Raw genomic sequence first — 12,718 nt, forward strand, 5'->3', positions numbered from 1 at the left:
GAAGGGAAGGGAAGGGAAGGGAAGGGAAGGGAAGGGAAGGGAAGGGAAGGGAAGAAAACCAGAGCTATTACTACTAACATTACTAGCCTGGGTTGTTTGCTGTCTGATTCAGAGCTTTTCATCATATTTAGGTATCAAATTCAGAACATAAGTATAGTAGGCATATGATATGCCCAGTGACATAAAACTGAATAAATTTTGAATCTGCCAGAAAATAAGAATGATAAAGTAATACTGGAAATGCACATTTAGATTTATTAATTTATGCATTTCATAAAACTAACAGCGTTCTGGAAGAGCTCATTTGCCTACTTGGTTGCATTTTGAAACTGTAATTTTCTTCAGGACAGGTTTACTAAAAATTTTACTTTTGCTTTTAAAGGAATTGGTAGTTCTCAGCAATAATCTTCTGTGATATTTTAAGGTTATTTATGATTATAAATGTATATCATAAATTATATTTATGATTATAAATAACCTCTGTGAAGATTTTGAAAGTTAAAAAAGAAGGCACTTTTTCCTGACTTGTATGTTTAACTCGTACTAGGTGCATTGGTAAATCTATCACATTAGAAGAACAGGAGGAATGTTTACAAAGATAAATCTACCTTCATTTTTGATAAAAAAAGAAAGAGAGAAATACAGTTCAGATCTCCAAGAACAGCATTCATTAGAACTGTACTAAATATGGGGGTTAATGATGTATATTCAGTAACGCAGAGTTTATCTACAAATGTCACACAAAGAACAATGAAAAATATCAGCATTAAAAATGACAATTTGTTCTTTACAGTATCCCAGAAAAGTGGACTAACATCATTTGTTAGTCATCTTCCAGCCCTATCACTGTTTACACTGTGATATTTTGTGAGAAAGTAGGTGGAAATTATGTACATTTGCATAGTCACTTTGATAGAAACTGAGAATAATTAGCTCCAGGGCACAGCCAAACTGAAAAAGAAACGAACAAAAAACCAGAAACAGTGTATCCAGAGAGCATAAAGCCTGACCCTCTTCCATATTTTGGAGAATGTAATCAATTATACAATTCCTACTGTTTTAATATAAAGAAATCCAGATAATACTACTTTATCATCTGAAATATCAGTGGAATTTCCTGAAACACACTGCACATACACCTCAACTTCTGTTTTGGCTATGTGTGTACCTGTAAATGAAGATAGAAGCTTCACAGGTATCTTTTTTTTACCACAATTAATTGACACTGTATGAATTATGCTCTCCATAAAGCAAATTCTCACCAGAGAAAACCACTGTCAATCTATACTAAAACAAATGAGCTACTTAAACCAAATACTGTAGTATTTATTTTGACCCAAATGAACAAAATACCCAATTTCAGGAAAAGTGTAGCTTTTCAAAAATTCTAGAGATCCTTTGTGTTAATATCAAGCACCATAAACATTTAATCTAGCATTCCAAATGACCAAAATTACAGTATGAGAAAAAAAGTATTTTTCTTACCTGTGTATACAATTTTTCGACTCGAGGTACGCCATACCAGAAGCAGCATCTAATGAAAATTTCACTAACTGTTTGGTTTTCAGCTCATCCTTCTTTTTTCTTAAAAAGGACAGGAAATCGCCTCCTAGAGAAATGACAAAGTTGTACAATGAGACATGACAGATAGGACATTCATATTTATTTCTCATTAGGGTCAAGAGACCAAACAGAATGAAGCTATTCAGTGTAATTCTCAACCCATCAGTCTGAAGTTAGCTTAAGAGAAGGAAGGAAAGAATTTATGACCAGGATGAAAACTGTACACTGCATGATGAATACAAGCTGCGTTTTGTTACAAACAATATCTTTAGCAGTGCAACATTAAATACAGACATTCATGAAAATTGCTGACAAAAACAACTTTTGCTTTGTGACAAATACAGTTCTCTAATCACAGAATGACTGTTGTAGACGTTTAAAATAATTGCTAATAAAATGATTACTTCCTATTGGGTACAAGAAAACAACTGATTTTAGAGTGAAGTAGAGTAGAACAACAGAATGACTAGAAGAAGCTTTCAGAGATCTTACAGTTGAGTAGCCTGATCAGTCCAGGGCTAGCCAAAAGTTTAAGCTTGTTATTGAGGGCATTATCCAAGTGCCTACTGAACACTGACAAGCATGTGGCATCATTCCTCCTTTCTGGGAAGGCTGTTGCAGCGCCAGACTGCATTCATGGTAAAGACATTTTACCTCATGTTCCAATGATTTTTTAACTGATTTGAGGTGGTGTTTCTCAAAGTACATTGAAGCCACTGGAGAGGTAACAAAGTGTTTTACTCATCAGGCAATGTGAACCACCTATTTGATGCTAGCAATTAAAAGTGAACAAATATTACTGTGGCTCCACAGTTCATTGTTTTGCAGTAACTGATTTGTTGCTGTCCTGTCTCAGGAGGAGAAGCTGCCAGCAGAAAGGATTCCTGAAAGGCAATCTGTGTTTGTAAACAAAAGTTTCTGAAAACCTGACTTAGAACAAACATAAGCAGTGGAGGCATTTCTACAAACACTGCACCACCATGTTCAGATTGAATATTCATATTAAAAATTTATTTGAAAATATATTTCATTGTTCCAGGCAAAGACTAAAAATCACTGTGAAGCTTTCCACGTCACAATATTTGTTTGAAAATGTGTAGCCAGCTCTTACTCTAGCCTTTTGTTTCTCTTCTCAATGCACTAAACTGACAATAGCAATTCTCTCTTGCAAGTAATTGCACTGCAATACAATTTCATAAACTACCTTTCTTAGCAAAGTAGAAAGACATTATATAGCTAAAAGTCTCATGTGGAATTTTCTTTGGAATTCAGTTCTATTTATATTTCATATTTTAAGAAATACAATCAGAGATTGTTAAAGAAAAGAGTTTGCTGTTGCAGAGCATAACTCTAAGGTCCTTTAAATATTATCACGGAGCAACAGAAAAGTGAATTAGTATCTTATCCATCTATTAGAGCACTCTTCATTTACTCATTTTTTCAGAGATCAAGTTTATTTTAGTGCAATGATTTGAAGATGATGGCTTGACATGTTGTCTCTTAGTGAAAACTCTGAAAAAATAATACACAGAAAACATTTCTTTCATTTTGCTTTTTCTGTACGTACAGTAGTACTATGGGAAAGCCACAAAATATTATCACAGAATGACTGCATGGTTGTGGTTGGTATGGTTCACATGGCCCAGCCTCTGCTCAGCAGGAACACCCAGGACAGGGTACCCAGGATCATGTCTAGGTGGCTTTTGGAGATCTCCAAGGAGGAAACCCCACAACTTCTCTGGACAACCTGTGCCAGTGCTCTACCAACTGCGAGCACAGCAGTGCTTCCTGACATTCAGAAAGAACCTCCTCTGTTCCAGTGTGTGTCCACTGTCCATAGTCCTGGGCACCAGTGAAAAGAGCCTAAATCCATCCTCTTCACACTCTCCCTTAAGGTATTTCTAGACATTGATGTGATCATTCCTGAGCCTCCTCTCCCAGATTCTCCCCATAGGAGAGGTGCTCCAGGCACTCAATTACTTCTGTGGCCCTTTGCTGGATAGTTTTGTGTCACGTGCAAACTTGCTGAGGGTGCATTCTGCCCCATAAAGCAGATCACTAATGAAAATGTTAAACAGAACTGGGCCCAGTACTGGCCCCTGGGGCACACCTCTACTTGTTGGCATTCAGTTTTCTTATTACCCAGATTCCAAATAAACACGTGATTAATACTATCTGATACATTCTTTCTTCAGTCACAGATCTCTGGCAATTTTTAGGAAGGAATGAATGTACGTAGCAGCTAAACACAGTCTGCTTAAAATAATTTGTAAGAGTAACAAAAGGTTTGCACAAACCATGTAATTGAAACTATGGGTCATCTAAGCATTTAAAACTAGACTGACAGAACACAGCATACAATGACGACAGGAAAGGTGAGTGACCTTTTATTTTAAAACACAGCTTACGCTGGGCAGGCACACGAGCAGGCAAATATTGCATCCGGAGTGCACCAACAGCAGTGCTGGTACAATGGAGCCTACAAGGTCCTTCACTCAAAGGTTGGATAATCCACAGATGGGAAATGAAGGCCTGACTGGATGCCCTTGAAACTAAAGCCAATTTCAAATGACTTCCATTTTATCTTCCAGAAGATAGTTACATGTATTACACCTTCAAAGTCTGACAGGTTCTATCTCAGAATATTTAATTTTAAATTCTCATGAAATCTTAAAAGAACAGAATAATATTGCAAACTCAACTGAGCAATAATCATCCTTCTTTTAATCTGAGAGGTTACTGACAGTTTCATAGCTGACTCATAGATAATGCCAGAGAAAAGGAAGATAAAAACTCCATTGAAGTATGTGTAATTTATTGCATGTATAAACAGAAACATTCTGGTTATAGGAGACAGTTAAAATCATTTTAAAGCAATCCCCCCTCGCTCCTTGAACACATACAAACCAGCGATACTGCACTCAGAGCTAATAAAAATCACTGTGTTTATATACTGTGCACTTACTGCTCTATACATAGGAATCATCTTTTAATTAGAAAGTATGATTAGTAAGCCTTTATGAATGTGAAATTCTTCCAATCTCAACAAATTCAATCTCAGCTGTGGAAGAGTACATCGAGAAACCTTATAGAAAAAGCATGTAAGGGCACACAGAGTCACTCAAGACCAGACTGGATGAGGCCCTTGGTAGCCTCATCTACTGAGAGATGCTCTTACACAGGACAGGGAGGTTGGAACCAGATAATGGAATCTTCAAGGTCCCTTCGAACCCAAGCTGCTCTATGATGCTACAACATTCTAAATATATATATATATATCCTCAATCAATCAATATTCCTATTTTGAATACTGAGATTTCCAACAACTTACTTCAGAAAGAACTGAAAGAAAGATAAGCTCAGTTTGATAAACTAAGACAAAAGACGCCTTTGCACACAGTCTTATTAAAAATTAAGAAACAAGCCCTGAATGAGAAAGGTCTATTTATACAAAGTTCTATAACAAGATCAGATTAACTGTAGGTACAATCACAGAAGTAATGTTAAAATCCTTACAGCAAAAGTAGAATTCTTTTTCAAAGCAAAACAGTTATTGATAAAACTCTGCCTTGGAAATAGCATTGTGGCAAGGAAAAGAAGCATTCTTCCACTCTCAGTACAACTTGTAATGAACCAAATAGCAACAAAGTCATTTCTAAAAGTTCCATCCTACAGAATAGAACTCTCCAATCAAATTTATCAAATTGATAATATGTATATATTCTGCATTAACAGAGCATTCAGTATGAAAAACGACTAAAGTCTGCATTGAAAACTACTAGTGATTCTGGTCTTCGGTGTTCTTTTAAGATAAGATTAGTAATTACTTAATTTGTAGTGATTTTTAATCTTTTTTTTGTTTCTTACTGATTCCTGTTGCGAGTGCTCAAAATGCTTGCGACTCGAAAATTAAGACTTCAAATTCTTACTTTGCTTTTCAGAGGGTCATGACTACCTGTAGACACTGATTAGAGAAGAAACAAAAGCAATACAACTGTCCATATTTTGCATAGCAACTCCAAATTTTCTCTCATTAGGTACCCTAAAGACACTAGTAGCTTAAAAACAGAGCATTGTGAAGAAGATGGGAGACAAATTACTTTTTTTACAATTTATGTAAATCTGCAATTTTTAATCTATAGGTTATTTTACACATCCAGTTTTTCCATATCGGAATATCTGTGCCACAAGAAGCACACTAACCTCTCAACAATATATACGAACTACTAAAACTTATAACAACTTACTCTTCCATTACTACTCCTGACGGTCAATTACAGGAAAATTAATGAAGTAGAATAAAGAAAGAAGAAAACAAAAAAGTCAGGGACATGTGTAACTCAGATGAAGTGGCAAAACAATATATCCAGATATATTGTGAAAACTGCAGTGTTGTTTCTGTTTTTTTCACTGTATTATACATTCAGCAAGTTATTCCTGATACTTTAAAAATATTCAAAATACTTCTTGTGTGACAGAAGAGTATATGTGCAGCAAAAGTGTCAAAGTTCAGTCTGCTCTGTGTGTCCAGCCATGCAAAAACATGACATAAATTACAGTACACGCAGTATTTCCAATCTTCTTTGCCTTCCTATCATGTAAGTGCATAATCATATGCTGGAGGACGTAAGAATTTTGGTCACATGAGACAGAGAGTTCGGGGACACATAAAGTCCAGACCCTGGGCCACTGAAGTGTTAACTGCCTTGGAACCTCTCACCTCCTGCTGAGGGACCTCTAAGAAGGTACTCTAAGGAGTACATCAGCATAGATGAGCTTTGTAACTCACCATGCTTGAATGAATCCAGCTAACAAGCCATATGCTATTCTAACTCACTTTCTTAAGGTGAGAATCTAGCTTAAACTCAGAATTCCCTTTATTAAACAACTCCAAGCTTCCATGAAACACTCGGGACAAAGCAGCAACTCTGCCACAGACAGAGGTTCCGTCTGTGTAATATTTTCTCCCAGACACTTGTGTATGAAATTTTGTCTCTCCAGAAGAATACTGTTAAGAAATAATTTATCTTTCTTCATTTAACACACAGAATACAGAGGCTACTTAAATTAAAACTCCTTTTATCTAACAAGAACATAAACTCATCTTCACTGAGGTTTCAGATAAAACGGTCACAGAAGAAAAAAAATCGGTGGTAAAAACATAATTTAAACATTAAAAAAAATCCTTCTGAATTATGTAAACGTTAAAAGAGAATTCTGAACTGAATATGAAAAATTAAGTAAGTAAAATAATTATTTGAAAGATCAGTTTTCCTCCAAATACACAGAAATTCCCTGTACAAATGAGTTGCTGCTCTCCACAATCAACGGTAAGGGCTCTGCTCTCAAATAACAAGCGGCAGTGGGGCATCAAAAGAAAAGTTAACCATCTCCATTCCAAAATTCAGAAATAACAAAGACTATAAATTTGTTTCTAATACAAATACAAAGACTATAAAATGTTCCTAATAGGCAATCAGAGTAAGATACCTATTTTTATTGGCTCATTCTTGATCAGCACTGAAAGCTGCTCAATTTCTTGTGTCAGGATTTGTCAAACTGGCAGAGTGTGAGCCTTTAATGTCCCATGGTATTAATGTATATTTGTACCATCAGGATGTGCTTGATTTTCAGTGTTCGGCATGTATTGCATGAATTTCTAGAGTTCTGAGCAAAAATAGCACAGTATACCTCAAGCTGTATATAGTATTTTTTATAACTATCAGCAAAACACACTCAATAGAAATTATCCTGATCTGTCTCACTGTCACAAGAGTGAAAAAAGGCAGCAGGTATGTTAGCTTTTCTGTTTTCTGTTATCTTTCCTTTAGCAGAGGTCATGAAAATGCCTTTTAAATACTCTGTTCAATACTGATTTGAAAGTGCTCTCACCTATTGTCAAAATAAAAATAGCAACAATACATACAATTAATTCCTTACAGGATACATGCCGTTTTAGGTTAAACCTGATCATCTTCATTATTGTTACAAAACTGACTGTTCTTTATAGGCTGCTGCAGCTATTTATCTTGGCAGGAAAGCATCCACATGAGTATTTTCAGAGCTGAGGATATCAATACACACTCTTCAGTGCAGAGCTCTAGCTATGTAGTATCTTTATGCCCTTCTGAAAACAAGTTTCAATATAACCCCCCAATTCACTATTTGTAGCAAAGTGTCAGAACATAATCTCTAAAGTAATAACTGCTGATAAAAATGAAATAAACAAATCAACTAGACTATGAAACAACTGAAACAAAACTAGATGGCAGCAAAATAGTCAGCAATGCTTTCTCCTAGATGCAGAATTTCCATTGCATGCTACGTGGCTGGCTGATATTCCAGTAAATGCACACAACACTACTATGAAATGAGATCTGCTCCAACCACTGTAAGTGCTGAAGGAATAATCAGACCATTACAGAATTACTACCAAGCAGAAATCAACTACCAGTTTGGGGCTTATAGGGAAATAAATAACAGAACTGGAGAGTCTGCCTAATATGATTGATTTATTAAGTAAATGACAATATGTACTACATAAGCAGAAAGCAATATGACTATATTAAGGCTCCCTTCAATAATTGGATTTTTAAAGCAGTCTTTCATGTGAGAATATAAAATACTTCTTGTTATGTACAGACATCTTAACAGAGAGAAAATACTACATAACAATATCTCCTACAAGTGGCCATGCTTCATAACATAAACTTTATACTGTACTTTATGTAGTATTTTACGACTATGTAACAGTACAATTAATAGAGCATGCAAAACCAAGCTGAAGTTCTGCAAGAGAAAAAAAAAAACAAACCTGTGATCTATGAGAAGAAGCCAAAAGTCAAGAAACAGCAAAGAGAAAAATAATATCTGCTTACAAGTTATTTAATTTTAGCAATCTCTGACTTTAATGGCATTTATAACTAGGAACATTTCACATTTCAGTGCTCTCTTTAGCTGGTGCTACAAATGGTACCATCCTACTTGTTCTAGGCACTGATGGTATTTTTGTAATAATAAGTACTGATAACTGAACATACGTAAAATAAACTTCTGACATTATGACAGGCAATCTTCCACTTTAGCTGTTTATATCATATCCAGATAGTGTATATATTTCACCCAGGTTAAAAACATAGATTAAACAATGTTCAAAACAATAATTATAGCAATATTGATACATATAGTAACATAGCAGAAATTATTATTTACTTGTAAGATTAAATGATGTGGGAGAGTTTCCTTTACTAAATAGCCTTATTAAGCTGCAGTTTCTTTAAACAGCCCACAACTACAAAGTGCTTCTGTCTGTAACTCTCAGTAGTCACTTAACTAGGAGGAGATCCATGACTCAATATTCGTAAGTGTTTTATAAGCTATACTAATATTATTGAAATGTTTTATCTGCACCTGTATTTGTAAATTTCAGGGTTCATACCATCAGTCTTTTGATTGCCTCAAGTCAACAAATGCACATTTCCTTTGCTGCTCGTATGCATTTTCAACTAAGACAAATAAGCACTGCTGCTTACAACTACAGATTTTTAATGTATGTTAAACATACATTGGTAGCAATTCAAGAACAGTTTTTTAATTAAACAGCTGTTTGACAAACTGTTAAAAATGTCTTTAAATATGCTTAGCATTCACTTAAAAATTCTTTAACTTTCATTAAAACATTGTGATTTCACTTTTCTACTAGTAGATCATTTGTGTGTAAGGCAGTATTTCCAATTTCTCCCCCTACTTTTTCTCACTGTAACTAAGTAACAGAAATTGTAAACCAGAAGTTTTTCAACTACCTGTGAAGTAGTATTGCAAAATCCAGTTAAAACTTCATTTTTCCTGTTAAGCAAGCCAAATAAAAGTCTCTCTCATGCAAAGTTTTGTAATAGCACTGTTAACACTGATAGAAACAAAGTCTGACTGGAGATGAATATATAGGTGAAAGCAAAAGATGGAAGGAAAGAACAAGATTTGAAAGAATAACTTGCACTGAGAGCCAAGGACAAGATAAGAAGCAACAAAGAGGTAAACATGGAGAAAATATTTGCACCAGAACATGCAAATGACTTATGACACTCTCAAAGATATTTGAAAAGCCGTGGCAATCATGTGAAGTCCCTTGTGACTGGAAAAAAGGCAACATCATACCCACTTTTAAGGGTAAAAAGGATGTCTCTGGGGAACTACTGATGTATTAGTCTCACCTCTCTGCCTGGAAAGATCATAGAGCAAATCGTCCTGGAAGCTATGTTAAGGTACATGGAAGACTGGAAGCTGATATGGAAGAATCAGCTTGGCTTTCCTAGGAAGATTCACAGCCTGGTGAAGCCACATCTAGCTTCACTAGGTTGAGTCACGTCCACCTGACCAACCTAATGGCCTTTTACGATGGTGTCACTGCATCAGTGAACAAGAGAATGTTCATTGGTGGACTGTGAATGACAGTCAGTGACTCAGTGTCGGGATGGAGATCATTGACAAGTGGTGAGACCTCACCTGGAGTATTGAGTCCAGATGTGGAGTCCTCAGTACTGGAGACATGGGCCTATTGGAGTGTGTCCACAGCAGGGCCACAAAAATGATCCAAGGGATGAAAAGCCTCTCCTAGGAGGACAGGCTGAGAGAGCTGGGGCTGTTCAGACTGGAGAAGAGAAGGCTCCAAGATCATCTGATAGTGGCATTTCAGTATCTAAAGGGGAGCTACAGGAAAGAAGGGGGCAGACTCTTTAGCAGAGTCGGTTGTGATAGAGCAAGGGGAAATGGTTCCAAGCCTAAAGACTGTAGATTTAGATTAGATATAAGGAAAATAAATTTTAAATTGAGGATAGCGAGGCAATAAAACAGGTTGCCCTGAGATGTGGTGAAAGCCCTGATCCTGAGGACTTTCAAGGTGAGGCTGGATCAGTCTCTGGACAACGTCATCTAGCTGTTCACTGCAAGGGAACTGGAACTAGATGACCTTTATAGGTCCCTTCCAACTCTAAGGATTCTATGATTCTATGACAATACAGTGCAGATGATTCATTAGTACAAAGTGCACTCAAAATGAAGCGGACAAAAAGGGTTGAACTCATTTTACATGCTATTTTGCTTTCATTTAACAAGGTAATGTACTATTGTAGTAATATACTACAAAAGAGGCAAATACTAACAATGACCAGCAACTGTCTTAAACTGGAGTATGAAGCCAATGACTGTGCTGCAGTAACCACTGATCCCCAAAATTAGCTTTCCATCACCAGTTGAGAGGAACCCAGAAATTACAGCAAGGCATCAACAGACAAAATGTTGTCCTTCATGCCACACAAAATAATTCTGTCAAGGCAACTTGGACATTTTGTGGTGATGAGGATACAGGTCTATGTGTAGGTAAAAGTCACCTACTTCAAAAACTAATTAAAAGGAAAATCATCTTCCCCCAGAAAGTCTTTCATTTGGTAAGTGGATTATGTTCAAAAAATAACAGTCAATATCCATTAAAGGGAGAGCAGATTAGAAAGCAGAGATAGACTCTCCAACAGAATACACATGAACAACAATTCTTCTTTAAGAAGAAAAACAACAAACGCTTATTTATAAATGAAGATATATTAATAAATATTTTATGTAAAACAAAAAGTAAAATAGTGTGAATGAATGCCACCAAATAGAACTAAAAAAATAAATAGTAGAGAATTTCCTGCAGCTATAGAAAAACTGAATCTTTATATTCAGTTGATTTGAGATTTCTTTATATCTTTTGTCTACTTGGTCATGGACTAAATTTTCATTTATTTTTCTATAGCCTTGAACCAAACTGTATAATGAAAATCTAAAATATTTTAAAAGATAAAAATCTAAAACTAGTCTCAAATACTACAAGAAAAGAAGCCTGTTAAGTGGGATTTTGGTCTTATCAAATTAATTGCACTTTATTAGGAGGTCTGAGCTAAAAGGAAACCTTAATGACCTCTACCTATAACACAGCAAAGAATTCTGACTGTTCCCTCTCCCTTCTTAATATTTTTACAGCTGGAAACCATTCAGAAATTAGAAGAAAGGCAGAGTCTCATAGGAGAGCAAAATGCATAAAAAAGCAGAAGAGATGAAGAAGAAATGAGGTCTAAATGCACATAGGTGTTTTGCAAGAGGACTGGATAGGAGAGGGTGAAGTTGGAAGACAGAAGGAAGCCATGGACGGTTCATAGTGTGACATTACTAATGAAAGAGAAGGTGGCAGAATAAGCAGCAAGGCTGCTTGCAGAAGAGCTGAGACAAATAAAAAGAAGCTAGAAGCTTAACAGAAAGCAAGATGAAAGCATAAAGTAATAGACAGAAAGCAAGAAAAAGAGATCATATTCGCATGAAAGGCAGCCACAGGGCAGAAAGAAAATGGTTGTAGCAAGTTAGGTATTGAATCAAATAGGTTTTAGTTAAATAAACTATCTTCCAGAGGGAAAAAAAAAAAAAACTTGAATGGAAAACAAAGTCACAGTCACTATCACTGTTAAACATCTGCACCTTATCTGACTCTGCATAGAGTTCAATCAAGTGCTTTTTCTTTCATATTGATTTTTGATGCACCGTGCAGTAATTCTGTATGGGATTGTGAGACATGAAAGAGATCTGAAATCTTCTGGCAAATGTCAGCAACTGATCTGCAATATAACCAGTAGCCAGAGACTAAAGAATTAAGGAATTCCTAAAGAAAAAGTAATGGGGAAGACAGAATAATCTCTATTCAGATGTCACTGCCTCTAGAAGCACAGAATAGATAAAACATACAAAGCAGAAAACAACACAGCAGCTGAATCACAGAACATGGAAAAAAAAAAAAATAGCATCAATCAGAATTCCAAGCCTATAAATATAATCAGCTGCTGTCAGAGACAGCAGACTTAAACTTGAGGCTGAGGAAAGCCGCAGTGTACACGTTACTCTTAGGTACAGTCAGGTCTTGTTCATTCAAGGTATTTTATTTAGACATTCCAACTTGCAGTAAATCTCAGATTATGTGGATATTATTCATCATATTAGCAAAAAAATGGCGCACAACCTCAGTCTCAGCACCAAGACTATGATCCCAAATGGGCTTAGCTTCAGCATAGCTAACAGCAGAAATATATGGAGTTGGCTGTGATTTAGTGCTATGCCCTAAAATATTACTGCA

General features: G+C 35.9%; 1 protein-coding gene across 5 annotated transcripts in view; it reads right to left on the reverse strand.

Annotated features, from left to right (window-relative positions):
- FER (FER tyrosine kinase) overlaps nt 1-12,718 on the reverse strand; it is a 172,025-nt gene that overhangs the window by 38,473 nt on the left and 120,834 nt on the right. For all 5 annotated transcript variants that reach the window (XM_031605034.2, XM_090132110.1, XM_090132113.1 and 2 more), the window contains one exon: nt 1,486-1,609. In XM_031605034.2, coding sequence (XP_031460894.1) covers nt 1,486-1,609 — 124 coding nt within the window. The remainder of the gene's footprint in view (nt 1-1,485; nt 1,610-12,718) is intronic.

This window comes from Phasianus colchicus, chromosome Z (assembly GCF_987193195.1).
Source record: "Phasianus colchicus chromosome Z, bPhaCol1.hap1.1, whole genome shotgun sequence".
Taxonomy (NCBI): Eukaryota; Metazoa; Chordata; class Aves; order Galliformes; family Phasianidae; genus Phasianus; species Phasianus colchicus.